General features: G+C 38.9%; 1 protein-coding gene across 5 annotated transcripts in view; it reads right to left on the bottom strand.

Annotated features, from left to right (window-relative positions):
• Positions 1 to 12696, bottom strand: part of SPATA6 (spermatogenesis associated 6) — a 160915-nt gene that overhangs the window by 107871 nt on the left and 40348 nt on the right. For 4 of the 5 annotated variants that reach the window (XM_012434815.2, XM_012434814.2, XM_012434819.3 and 1 more), the window contains exons 3-4: positions 7172 to 7213; positions 5483 to 5607 (exon numbers count right to left, since the gene is read on the bottom strand). In XM_012434815.2, the coding sequence (XP_012290238.2) occupies positions 5483 to 5607; positions 7172 to 7213 (167 nt within the window). The remainder of the gene's footprint in view (positions 1 to 5482; positions 5608 to 7171; positions 7214 to 12696) is intronic. The other variant, XM_012434817.3, reaches the window with a different exon arrangement.

Raw genomic sequence — 12696 nt, forward strand, 5'->3', positions numbered from 1 at the left:
AAAGTCAAGTAATTGTAAATATTAATCACAACTATCAAATACTTTTTAGAGTAACATCTAGACTTGTGTTTGGTCAAATAACTGGGCACCATAATCTAGCCAAATTGACACATAAAATTAATTACCACACTATTTCAAATGTCAGTTCATCTATGAAGTCTACAACAAGATGAAATTCATTCATTCAATTTAATCAAGAGACATTTATTAAGTAACTACTCCAGGCAAGGTACTGTGTTAAGTGTTAAATTCAAAGATGAGAAAGTCAGAGATTCTGTTTTAACGGAGTTCACAATCTAGAACAGGAGATATTATCATCATCACTACTCCATCATCACCATCATGATATTCATGGCTATCATCATATCACTAACATTTATTGAGTGTTTACTTGACAGACACTGCTATAACCATTTACAAGTTTACATTAATCTACCCAAAAACCCTATGATATTTTCATGTTATAGTGTTTGCCAAAGGTTACTCAGTTCATCCATGAAAGTGCCAGAAATTAATCCCAAATGTGGTCTGAATCCTTGCCATAATAAAGGCTTCAGGAGGCTAGCCTGGGACTCACAGATGATTATGCACAATCACAAGAATTTCCAGAAGGAGTGCATTGTTTTCTGCCAGGGCAACAAAATACTGATTGAAGCATTTGTCCTATTCATATTTAAATATAATGATAGATATGGCTAGATTTAGAACTGCCAATTTGGTGTTCAGTTTATATATGTTCTATGTATTTTTATTCTTTGAGGCTTTCTAGGAATCTCACCTGCATATGCATAGGTAAGTGGTCATGCAATGAACCCATAAGAGTCCCACCCTCTACTGATTACCTGTGTGTAGACTAGGAAATCATTCAAAATTGCAGCCAAGACTCTAATCTCCCTTTGCTTTCACTTTTGGCTGGACTTTGAGTGTCTCCCCTTGACATGCAGTTTCACAGTCAGCCAAGAAGAGGTGGAGAGTTTACCTCCACCCTTTATTATTACCTTACTTCCAGGACCTCCCTGTCAACTTTCTGACAGGTATAATCCTTGCCCCAGTTAGAGCTCTGCCTAGCAAAGTTGTTGGGTTTCTTCATCTGCTCTAACTGAATCCACCACAGTTAGCAGGCAAAGCCATACTATTTGTGTCATGCCCAAAATTGCTTCTGACCTCTCAGGTAGCAAAGCTGCTGATTTTTGCACCTAGCTCCAGAATAGATATTCTCACTTACCAAACAGAGTACAAGGGCACCCCAGGCAAGAATGTTAATACTCTCGCCAGTTTGTTAATACTCTTGCCGGCTATACTCAAAGCTCTAGCAGTTTTTCAAGCATGAAAACTTCATTTGTCTTTCCTTGTCAGTTTCCAGTATCCTGAATTTGTTGCTTGTGGAAATTTTGTCTAGTTATATACTCATTTTGTGTGGAAGGAAGAATTCTCAATACCTTCAAACTGCCATTTCTAGAAGTCCTAATTTTTATATATTTTTGCTTTAATAATCCATCATCTTCCAAATAAATGTAAAAGTCATTCAAAATAAATGATGAAAAAATAAATCCCAGTTAATTGTCCATAATCTTGAGTTTATATTGCCATATTGGTAGCATACAGAATTTTTAATTACCTTAAAGAGACCATAGTTTTAAAATACAATTATTTGTTCACTGTATGTTTCCACACAGATCATGAAATACTCTTTGAAGACTTTTATAGTACAGAAGCTTGCTAATGGACAATGAAATATCCCAAAGAAGGTATAGCTTTATAAACTTACTACTTAGTCAACTTTTATAGTTTCATTAAGATGAACCAGCTTTTTCTTGGAATAGGGCATATGATAAATCTACAGGAGAAATTACTTAGTTCAGTATATCTGTTCATACATCAATACTCTCCTTATTCGAACTACTGTAGTATTGTATAAAATTAGTTTTAAAAATCTGTCCAAATAATATCAAGCTAGACAATTTTTGCTTTTCCTCTTTTGAAATGGCATGGGCTTCTCTCAGTTTCCCTGCATGGAAGATTTATTTTCAGCAATAAAATATTTTCAAATCGTCCACAGAACCTGAAGGAAGTTATAGTAAAAGATAGACAGTAAGCTGTCACTTAATGCAGCTTTTAATTTTAGGTGTATGAAAATATATTTCCATTACATAAATGTTTTACAACTAATCTATCCAAACTCCTACTAACAGACATATCAATTATTTCCATTTTCACTATTATGAACAAACAAGTAAACATTCTTAAAAAGGCTTAGTATGTCAGAGAGAATACACCTTTAAGATAGATACTGTTATTAGTCCATTTTAATGGTACTGATCAAGACATACCTGAGAATGGGCAATTTACAAAAGAAAGAGGCTTACTGGACTTACACTTCCACATAGCTGGGGAGGCCTCACAATTGTGATGGAATGCAGGGAAGGAGCAAGTCACATCTTACATGGATGGCGTCAGACAAAGAGAGAGCTTATGCAGAGAAACTCCTGTTTTTAAAACCATCTGATCTCATGAGACCCATTCACTATCATGAGAACAGCATGGGAAAGATCCATCCCCATGATTCAATCATCTCCCACCAGGTCCTTCCCACAACATACAAGAATTATGGGAGCTGCAAGAGGAGATCTGGGTGGGGACACAGAGCCATACCACATCCTTCCATCCCTGGATCCTCCTAAATCTCATATCTTCACAGTTCAAAACCAATCATGCCTTCCCAACAGCCCCCCAAAGTCTTAACTCATTTCAGCATTAACTCAAAAGTCCACAGTCCAAAGTCTCGAGACAAGGCAAGTCCCTTCTGCTTATGAGCCTGTAAAATCAAAAGCAAGTTAGTTACTTCCTAGATAAAATGGGGGTACAGGCATTGAGTAAATACAACAATTCCAAATGGGAGAAATTGGCCAAAACAAAAGGGCTACAGGCCCCATGCAAGCTCAAAATCCAGCGAGGCAATCAAACCTTAAAGCTTCAAAATGATCTCCTTTGACTCCATATCTCACATCCAGGTCATACTGATACAAGAGGTGAGTTCCCATGGTCTTGGGCAGCTGCGCTTATGTGGCTTTGCAGGGTACAGCCTCCCTGCTGGCTGCCTTCACTGGTTGACACTGAGTGTCTGTGGACTTCCCAGGTGCATGGTGCAAGCTGTCAGTGGATCTACAATCCTGGGGTATGGAGGACAGGGGTCCTCTTCTCACAGCTCCACTAGGCAGTGCTTCAGTAGGGACTCTGTGTGGAGTCTTTGATCCCACCTTTCCCTTCCATACTGCCCTAGCAGAGGTTCTCCATGAGAGCCCCGCCCCCACAGCAAACTTCTGCCTGGGTATCCAGGCGTTTCCATACATCTTCTGAAATCTAGGTGGAAGTTCCAAAACCTCAATTCTTAGTTTTTGTGTACTCACATGCTCAACACCACGTGGAAGCTGCCAAGGCTTGAGGCTTGCACCCTCTGAAGTCAAGCTCTATGTTGGCCCCTTTCAGCCATGGCTGGAGTGGCTGAGATACAGGGTACCAAGTCCCTAGGCTGCACACAGCATGGGGATCCTGGGCCCGCCCCAGGAAACCACTTTTTCCTCCTAGGCCTCAGGGTCTGTGATGGGAGGGGGTGCCACAAAGGTCTCTGAATATGCCCTGGAGACATTTCCCCATTGTCTTGGTGATTAACATTAAACTCCTTATTACTTATACAAAATTCTACAGCTGGCTTGAATTCCTCCTCAGAAAATGGGCTTCCCCCAGGCTAGAGTGCAATGGCACAATCTCACCTCACTGCCACCTCTGCCTCCCAGGTTCAAGCAATTCTCCTGTCTCAGCCTCAGCCTCCTGAGTAGCTGGGATTACAGGTGCCTGCCATCATGCCCAGCTAATTTTTTGTATTTTTAGTAGAGACAGGGTTTCACCATGTTGGCCAGGCTGGTCTCAAACTCCTGACCTCAGGTGATCCACCTGCCTCAGCTCCCAAAGTGCTCAGATTACAGGTGTGAGTCATCACACCCAGCTGGGTTTTTCTTTTCTATCACATTGTTAGGCTGCAAATTTTCCAAACTTTTATGTTCCATTTCTATGTTGAAACTGAATGCCTTTAACAGCACCAAAGTTACCTCTTGAATGCTTTGCTGCTTAGAAATTTCTTCCACCAGATACCATAAATCATCTCTCTCAAGTTCAAAGTTCCATGGATCTCTAAGGCAGAGGAAAAATGCTGCCAGTCTCTTTGCTAAAGCATAGCAAGAATCACCCTTATTCCAGTTCCCAACAAATTTCCCATCTCCATCTGAGACAACCTTCATCTGGACTTCATTGCCTAAATCACTAACAACATTTTTGTCAAAGCCATTTGACAAGTTTCTAGGAATTTCCAAATTTTCCCACATCTTCCTGTCTTCTTAGCCTTCCAAACTGTTCCTCCATCTGCCCATTACCCAGTTTCAAACTCACTTCCACATTCTCAGGTATCTTACAGCAATGTCCCACAATCGTGGTACCAATTTACTGTATTAGTCCGTTGTCACATTGCTGTAAAGAAATATCTGAGACTGGGTAATTTATCAAGGGAAGAGGTTTAACTGACTCATAGTTCTGCATGGCTGGGAAGGCCTCAGGAAACTTAAAATCATGATTGAAGGGGATCAGGCATATCATCTTACATGGCAACAAGCAAGAGAAAAAATGTGTATGCAGCAGGAAATGTCAAACACTTATAAAACCATCAGATCTCGTGAGAACTCACTTGCTATCATGAGAAAAGCATGGGGGAAACTGCCCCATGATCCAATCACCTCCCACCAGATCCCACACTTGACACAGGAGGATTACAGGGATTATAATTCAAGATAAGATTTGGATAGGCACACAGAGCCTAATCATATCACATGGTATAATAACATATAAAAGATTCCAATTGTTTCACTTTTGATATTATCAGATTTATTAAAATTTCCCAATCTTACAGCTATATAAATTAAATCATATGGTTGTTTTAATTTGTATTTCTCTGAATACTAATGAGTTTGAGTATCTTTTCAAATATTTTCTTTTCAAATGTTTGTTATCCTAAAGAATGATAAACATTTCTTCACCCTCAGAGAGAAAAATAAAGAGAAGAAAGAGTCAGACAGACAGAGATGGGATGGGGACAGGGGAAAGGAGGAGATGACAGAGATCTGAAGAATGTATATTAAAATTTTTAAAATTTTGAATGTCACATTCATGACTTTTATTAAATTATTTTCATTTAGATTTCAATATGTTTAACCAATTTACTGTATTAGTCTGTTTTCACATTGCTGCAAATAAATACCTTTATATGTTTAAGTAACATTGAAATCTAAAACAATTAAGATTTAAACTACAAAACAAGAATTAAACTAAATTACACTTTGAATTTGTTCTTCACATTTAAGATGTTGAATGCTACATGGTGGTTTCTGACAATGATTTTTATCAAAAATTGATTCAGAAAATTGCAAGCACTTACTCGAAGGCCAGAAATCCTCCTCATGGTAATCTGGCGGTTTGAATCATGGTGTCCAGACACTTGGTTTGGACCTGGAAACATGAAATCTCTTGTATTTTCGTCATACGTAGACAGTGTTTCACCCACTACAAGAAAGACAGCCTATGATTCAAATTATAACAAAATATTCTATTTAGAAGCAAAATTATCAAGTATAATATATCTATTGCCTGACGCCTTATTGAAATGCCTGTTTGGGTCATATTTATTTTCTATGAAAGGAAAATTAAAGATATATTAAAAATATTAACACATTTTCCTTTTTCAGAAACATACTACATATTAGTTGTCCCCTCTCCCCTTTTGGAGACAGAAGATAGTCATGTAAACTTACTTCCTAGGGAAAAAAAAAGTCCTTTTGAAAATATAAAGTCTAACATTTATATATCAATTACCATCTCCATATTTTTTCTTTTTTCTTTTTTTTTTTTTGAGATGGAGTTTTGCCCTTTTTGCCCAGGTTGGGGTGCAATGGCACAATCTCGGCTCACTGCAACCTCCACCCCCACTGGGTTCAAGCAATTCTCCTGCCTCAGCCTCCTGAGTAGCTGGGACTATAGGTGCATGCCACCACACCCAGTTAATTTTTATATTTTTAGTAGAGATGGGGTTTCACCATGTTAGCCAGAATGGCTTCAATCTCCTGACCTCATGATCTACTCGCCTTGGCCTCCCAAAGTGCTGGTATTACAGGCATAAGCCATCACACCCAGCCAGCACTCTATTTTTCACATAAAATAAAAATTTTATTAATATAGATGCCTATAATCACAGAAATCAGTATCAGAAATGAACTAGTCTCTATATTTTAACTCTACCTTCTCCAGGAAACTGTAATATTTACTACATAAGTAAGATTTTATTCTCTTCCATTCATTAATAAGCAACACACAAAAACAATGATAATTAACTACTTTATCAGTAAAAATATAGTTTTAGAAAAATCACAAAAACAAAAAGTCAATTTTTATGACTGTCACAAAATATTTTAGAATAAGTTATTTTCCATTTTCAATTATTACTATTCAATTTTAGAATAATGTATTAAAGTGACATTTATAACAATCTTTCTGTATACATTATTTTGGTCTATTGAGATTTTATACAAAGTAGATCAACAACAGAAACTCAACATTGTTCTTAACTTGGGAAGAGGAGGAAAGATGAGATTTTTTTTTCTTTTTTTTAGAGACAGAATCTTGCTCTGTCACCCTGGCTGGAATGCAATGGCACGATCTTGGCTCACTGCAATCTCCACCTCCTGGGTTCAAGCAATTCTCCTGCCTCAGCTCCCCAAGTAGTTGGGATTACAGATACCCATCACCACACCTGGCTAATTTTTATATGTTTAGTAGAGACAAGGTTTCACCATGTTGGTCAGGCTGGTCTCGAACTCCTGACCTCAGGTGATCTGCCTGCCTCAGCCTCCTAAAGCACTGGCATTACAGACGTGAGCCACTGTGCCCAGCCTGGAAAGATGAGATTTTAAAATTAAAAAACATGTCACTGAAATGAGTTCCCAAGTCAATTTACTTTGTCAGTATATAATACATTACATCCTTATAAAATAATATAATATAATCATATATAATATGTGATATGATATATATTACATCAATTTATGATATACATTAAATCAGTATATATTACCTGGTGGAACTAGCTGTATCAACTCGAACACTGCTGTATCATCTAAAAGTTTAAAGAAAAATTGTCTTAAATAAACAAATTAGTAACAATAAAAAAATTACTTAATTTACCACAGGAGTGTCTAAAAGCTAAAGTAATCACTAGGTAGGCTATATATATGTTTATATATTAGTATATAATGTGTGCTTTTATAAATATCTATTTCTTAAGCAGAGTGATGAGTACAGCAAGGTACAGTTGACTCTTGAACAACTTGAGCAGTAGGGGCACCAACACCTGTGCCATCAAAAAATCCATGTCTAATTTTTGACTTCCCAAATTCTTAACTAATAGCCTATTGCTGACCAGAAGCGTTACTAATAATTAATGTATATTTTATGCTATGTATTATATATTGTATTCTTACAATAAAGTAAGCCAGAGAAAAGAAAATGTTATTAAAGAAATTCTAAGAATGAGAAAACACATTTATGGCACTGTCCGGTAAGTTTATGTTATCTGCTCACAAGATAAATTGTCTATCTGAAATGGAATGCAACCACAGTTGCAGACCTCTATTCATGGTACATATCAAGCAATTCAACTTTTATTGTAATGTCATGACTTTTCTCTGCTTCTTGAGAGTACTTCCAGCATAACTAGTGAAACTTTGCATAACTAGTGAAACAGCATAACTTTGAAACTTTCCCATGGTGTTATTCCAGGTTTTAGGTGTTTCACCTAAAATAATGAAAAATAAGCAAGAACCACAAGGTATCACTTTTTACCACGATGTGCAACTTACTAGAGAAGGGAACTACTCATGCAGAGATGATTCCTGTCACACAGTGTTCTAAGTGAATACTCAGAACACCTGAGCTCGCACAATAGCAACATGAGGTGGCTACAGTATATTATAGTAGTACATGCAGTATGTACCACAGTTAATGTTATGCAGTTATGATCAGTACTGTCTTTACATTTGTTTACATTTCTCTTGACTATGAATGGTGCCACGTATGGTCTTCTCAGTGTTTGTGTGGGAAAGTTTTGATAAATTTAAGTTTTGTTTTGCTTTGTTTTGTTTTGTTTTGTTTTGTTTTGTTTTGTTTTTGACACAAGGTCTCACTTCTGTTACCCAGGCTGGAGTGCACTGATGTGAACATGGCTCACCACAGCCTGAAACTTCTGGGTTCAAGTGACCCTACCACTTCAACCTGCCAAGTAGCTGGAACCACAAGCAGGCACCAACATGCCCAGCTAATTTTTTTTTTTTTTTTTTTTGTAGAAGTGGGGTCTCACCATGTTGAACCTGAACTCCTGGGCTCAAGCAATCCTCCCACCTTGGCTGCCCAAAATGCTGGCATTAAAGGCATGAGCCACCACACCTGACCTAATTTTAAGTTTTTGTAATAGATTTTTATGGCAGCAAATTATAAAATAAACTAGTATCTACATACATTTTATGCATTCATGACACACTTCTTTTTAATTTTTTTCAGGAATACAAGGTTACACAGTTCATCTGTGAGTTCTTTCAAATTGTCATAAATCTCCAAAAAGGTTTCCCATACACTTATTGAAAAAACATTCCATACATTAGTGAACCTATGCTTACGCTACTGAAACACATTGTTCAAGAGTCAGCTATATAATACAAAACTCCTTATATTTTTATTATAACTGAAATATTTCAAATTAATTTATAAAAGAAAAAGAAAAATAAGTTATTCCCTTTCTACCTTTCAAGGACCCATGAAAAAGGCATAATCTCTTACTTTAAATTCCACCACTTTCATCCAAAGGAAATCTGTCATTTAACCTTCTACTTATATATTTAATCTATGAAGAAATACTATAAACTCCCTTCACAACATAACTTGGGGCTATAATGACGAAAAAAAAAATAGACCTGGCCCTTTTTCCCAAGAACCTAAAATTACATTGAGAAGACAAACATTAAATGAAATAAAAATACAAATAAATGTATAATTACAAGATACCAGTTAATGAAGGTGTTGTACACTGTTATGAGAGAGTATAATAACAAGACCTAATCTAGTAAGGGAGTCAATGAGAGCTTCTCTGAGGAAATGCTCTTCAGGACTTGACCATAGCACTGAATAGTGATAGCAGCAGGAGGCAGACAAATCCCAAGGCAGACAGTGGAGGGTCACCAGTGAAACCTGACCTTCAAACTGAACACAGTTTAAAACCTGAAAACCAAGCTACAAGTCTTACAAAAATCCACAGATTAGACTGAGAACCTCTCTTCCCATTTGGTACTTTCCTCTGATGGATCCCAACCCTTCACCTATTTTCCACATATCTGCCCTTCCCTAATTGGTTTTTGCACTGTGATACGCATCTTTCAGTGGTGCCTTTTTTTGGCCTTTTTTGCATACTCACAAAACAATCAGCATGCACTCCCCCATTCTGAGCCCATAAGAACTCTGAACTCAGCCACCCTTTGGGACTACCAAACTTTTGGTAGCGAGCTGCCCACTTCAGGTACCCCTCTCCACTGACAACTGTTCTTTCACTCAACAAAACTCACTGAGATTGCTGACAAGATGGTCGAATAGGAACAGCTCCAGTGCACAGCTCCCAGTGAGAGCTATGCAGAAGGCAGATGATCTCCGCATTTCCAAATGAGGTATATGGTTCATCTCATTAGGACTGGTTAGACAGTGGGTGCAGCCCAAGGAGGGACGAGCCGAAGCAGGGTAAGGTGTTATCTCACGTGGGAAGCGCAAGGGTCCAGGGAACTCCTTCTCCTAGCCAAGGGAGGCCATTAGGGACTTCTCCCAGCACTCTGGCACTCTGGCACACTCTTCCTGGCATTCTGGCTCAGATACTGCACTTTTCCCAAGGTATTCCCAACCCACAGAGCAGGACATTCCGTCCAGTGCCTACAACATCAGCACCCCAGGTTTCCAGCACAAAACTGGGCAACGATTTGAGAAGATACCAAGCTAGCCACAGCAGTTTTTTTTTTTCATACCCCAGTGGCGCCTGGAACACAAGCAAGACAGAAGCACTTACTCCCCCAAGAAAGGGGGCTGAAGCCAGGGAGCCAAGTGATCTGGCTTATTGGGTCCCATACCCACAAAGATCAGCAAGGTAAAATCCACTGGATTGAAATTCTCGCAGTCAGTACAGCAGTCTGAACTCGACCTGGGACATTCCTGTTCGGTGGGGAGAGGGGCGTCCCCCATTGCTGAGGGTCAGGTAGGTTTTAACACCTGTGTTTAACGACCTGTGTAAACAAAGTGGCTGGGAAGTTTACACAGTGACTGGACGGAGCCCACAGCAGCTCAACAAGGCCTCTGCAGGCAGACTGTGTCACTAGACTCCATCCTCGTTCACCAGGGCATCCCTGAAAAAAGGCAGCAACCCATCAAGGTTTATAAAGACCCCACCTTCCTAGGACAGAGCACCTGGGAAAAGGGGTGGTTGCAGGTACACGGCAGACTTAAACATCCCTGCCTGAATGGTGTGTCCCAGTCTGTCACCTGAGGTGTCTGTCAGTCCCTGACTGGGAGATACCTCCCAGCATGTCTGTCAGTCCCTAACTGGGAGACACCTCCCAGCAGGGACTGACAGACACCTCATATAGGAGAGCTCTGGTTGGCATCTGGCAGGTACCCTTCTGGGATGAAGCTACCAGAGGAAGGAGCAGGTGGCAATCTTTGCTGTTCTGCCACCCCAGATGGTAATTCCCAGGCAAGCAGGGTCTGGAGTGGACCTCCAACAAACTCCAGCAGACTAGCAGCAGAGGAGGCTGATGGTTAGAAGGAAAACAAACAGAAAGAAACAGTTTCAACATCAACAGAAAGGAAATCCACTGAGAGACCCTATCCAAAGGCCACCAACTTCAAAAACCAAAGGTAGTTAAAACCACAAAGATAGGAAGAAACCAGCACAAAAAGGCTGAAAATTCCAAAAACCAGAATGCCTCTTCTCCTCCAAGGGATCACAACTCCTCACCAGCAAGAGAACAAAACTGGACAGAGAATCAATTTGACAAACTGATAGAAGCAGGCTTCAAAGGGTGGGTAATAAACTCCTCCAAGCTAAAGGAGCACGTTATAACCCAATGCAAGGAAGCTAAGAACCTTAAAAAAGGTTAGATGAAATGATAACTAGAATAATCAGCATAGAGAAGAACATAAAACAACCTGAAGGAGCTGAAAAACAAGGCACAAGAACTTCGTGACGCATAAACAAGTTTCAACAGTTGAATCGATCAAGTGGAAGAAAGAATATCAGAGACTGAAGATCAACTCAATGAAATAAAGAAGGCAAGATAAGAGAAAAAAGAGTGAAAAGAAATGAACAAAGTCTCCAAAAAATATGGGATTATGTGAAAAGACCAAATCTACATTTCATTGTTGTACCTGAAAGTGATGAGAAGAATGAAACTAAGTTGGAAAACACTCTTCAGGATGTTATACAGGAGAATTTCCCCAACCTAGCAAAGCAGGCCAACATTCAAATTAAAGAAATACAGAGAACACCACAAAAATACACCTCGAGAAGAGCAAGACATGAAATCGTCAGATTCACCAGGGTTGAAATGAAGGAAAAAATACTAAGCACAGCCAGAGAGAAAGGTCAGGTTATTCACAAAGGAAAGCCCGTCAGACTCACAGTGATCTCTCAGCAGAAACCCTACAAGCCAGAAGATAGTGGGGGCCGATATTCAACATCCTTAAACAAAAGAATTTTCAACCCAGAATTTTATATCCTGCCAAACTAAGCTGCGTAAGCAAAGGAGAAATAAAATCCTTTATGAACAAACAACTGCTGAGAAATTTTGTCACCACCAGGCCTGCCTTACAAGAGCTCCTGAAGGAAGAACTAAACATGGAAAGGAACATACCAAATTGTATGTTCACTCCAGAAACATACCAAATTGTAAAGACCATGAACACTATGAAGAGACTGCAGTAACTAACGGGCAAAACAACCAGCTAGCGTCAAAATGACTGGATCTAATTCACACATAAAAATACTAACCTCAAATGTAAGTGAGCTAAATGCTCCAATTAAAAGACACAGACTAGTAAATTCAATAAAGAGTTAAGACCCATTGGTGTGATGTATTTACAAGACACATCTTACGTGCGAAGACACACATAGGCTCAAAATAAAGAGATGGAGGAAGATTACCAAGCAAATGGAAAGCAAAAAAAAAAAAAAAAAAAAAAGCAGAGGTCACAATCCCAGTCTCTGATAAAACAGTATTTAAACCAACAAAGATCAAAAGAGACAAAGGGCATTGCATTATACTAAAGGGATCAATGCAACAAGAAGAGCTAATTATCATAAATATATATGCATCCAATACCGGGGTAAACAGATACACAAAGCAAGTTCTTAAAGACCTACAAGGAGACTTAGACTCCCACACAATAATAGTGGGAGACTTTAACACCCCACTGTCAATATTAGACAGATCAACAAGACAGAAAATTAACAAGAATATCTAGAACTTGAACTCAGATCTGGACCAAGTGAACGTAATAGACATCTACAGAACT

This window comes from Aotus nancymaae, unplaced genomic scaffold, assembly GCF_030222135.1.
Source record: "Aotus nancymaae isolate 86718 unplaced genomic scaffold, 86718_ANA_hifiasm-v0.15.2.pri h1tg000007l, whole genome shotgun sequence".
Classification (NCBI taxonomy): Eukaryota; Metazoa; Chordata; class Mammalia; order Primates; family Aotidae; genus Aotus; species Aotus nancymaae.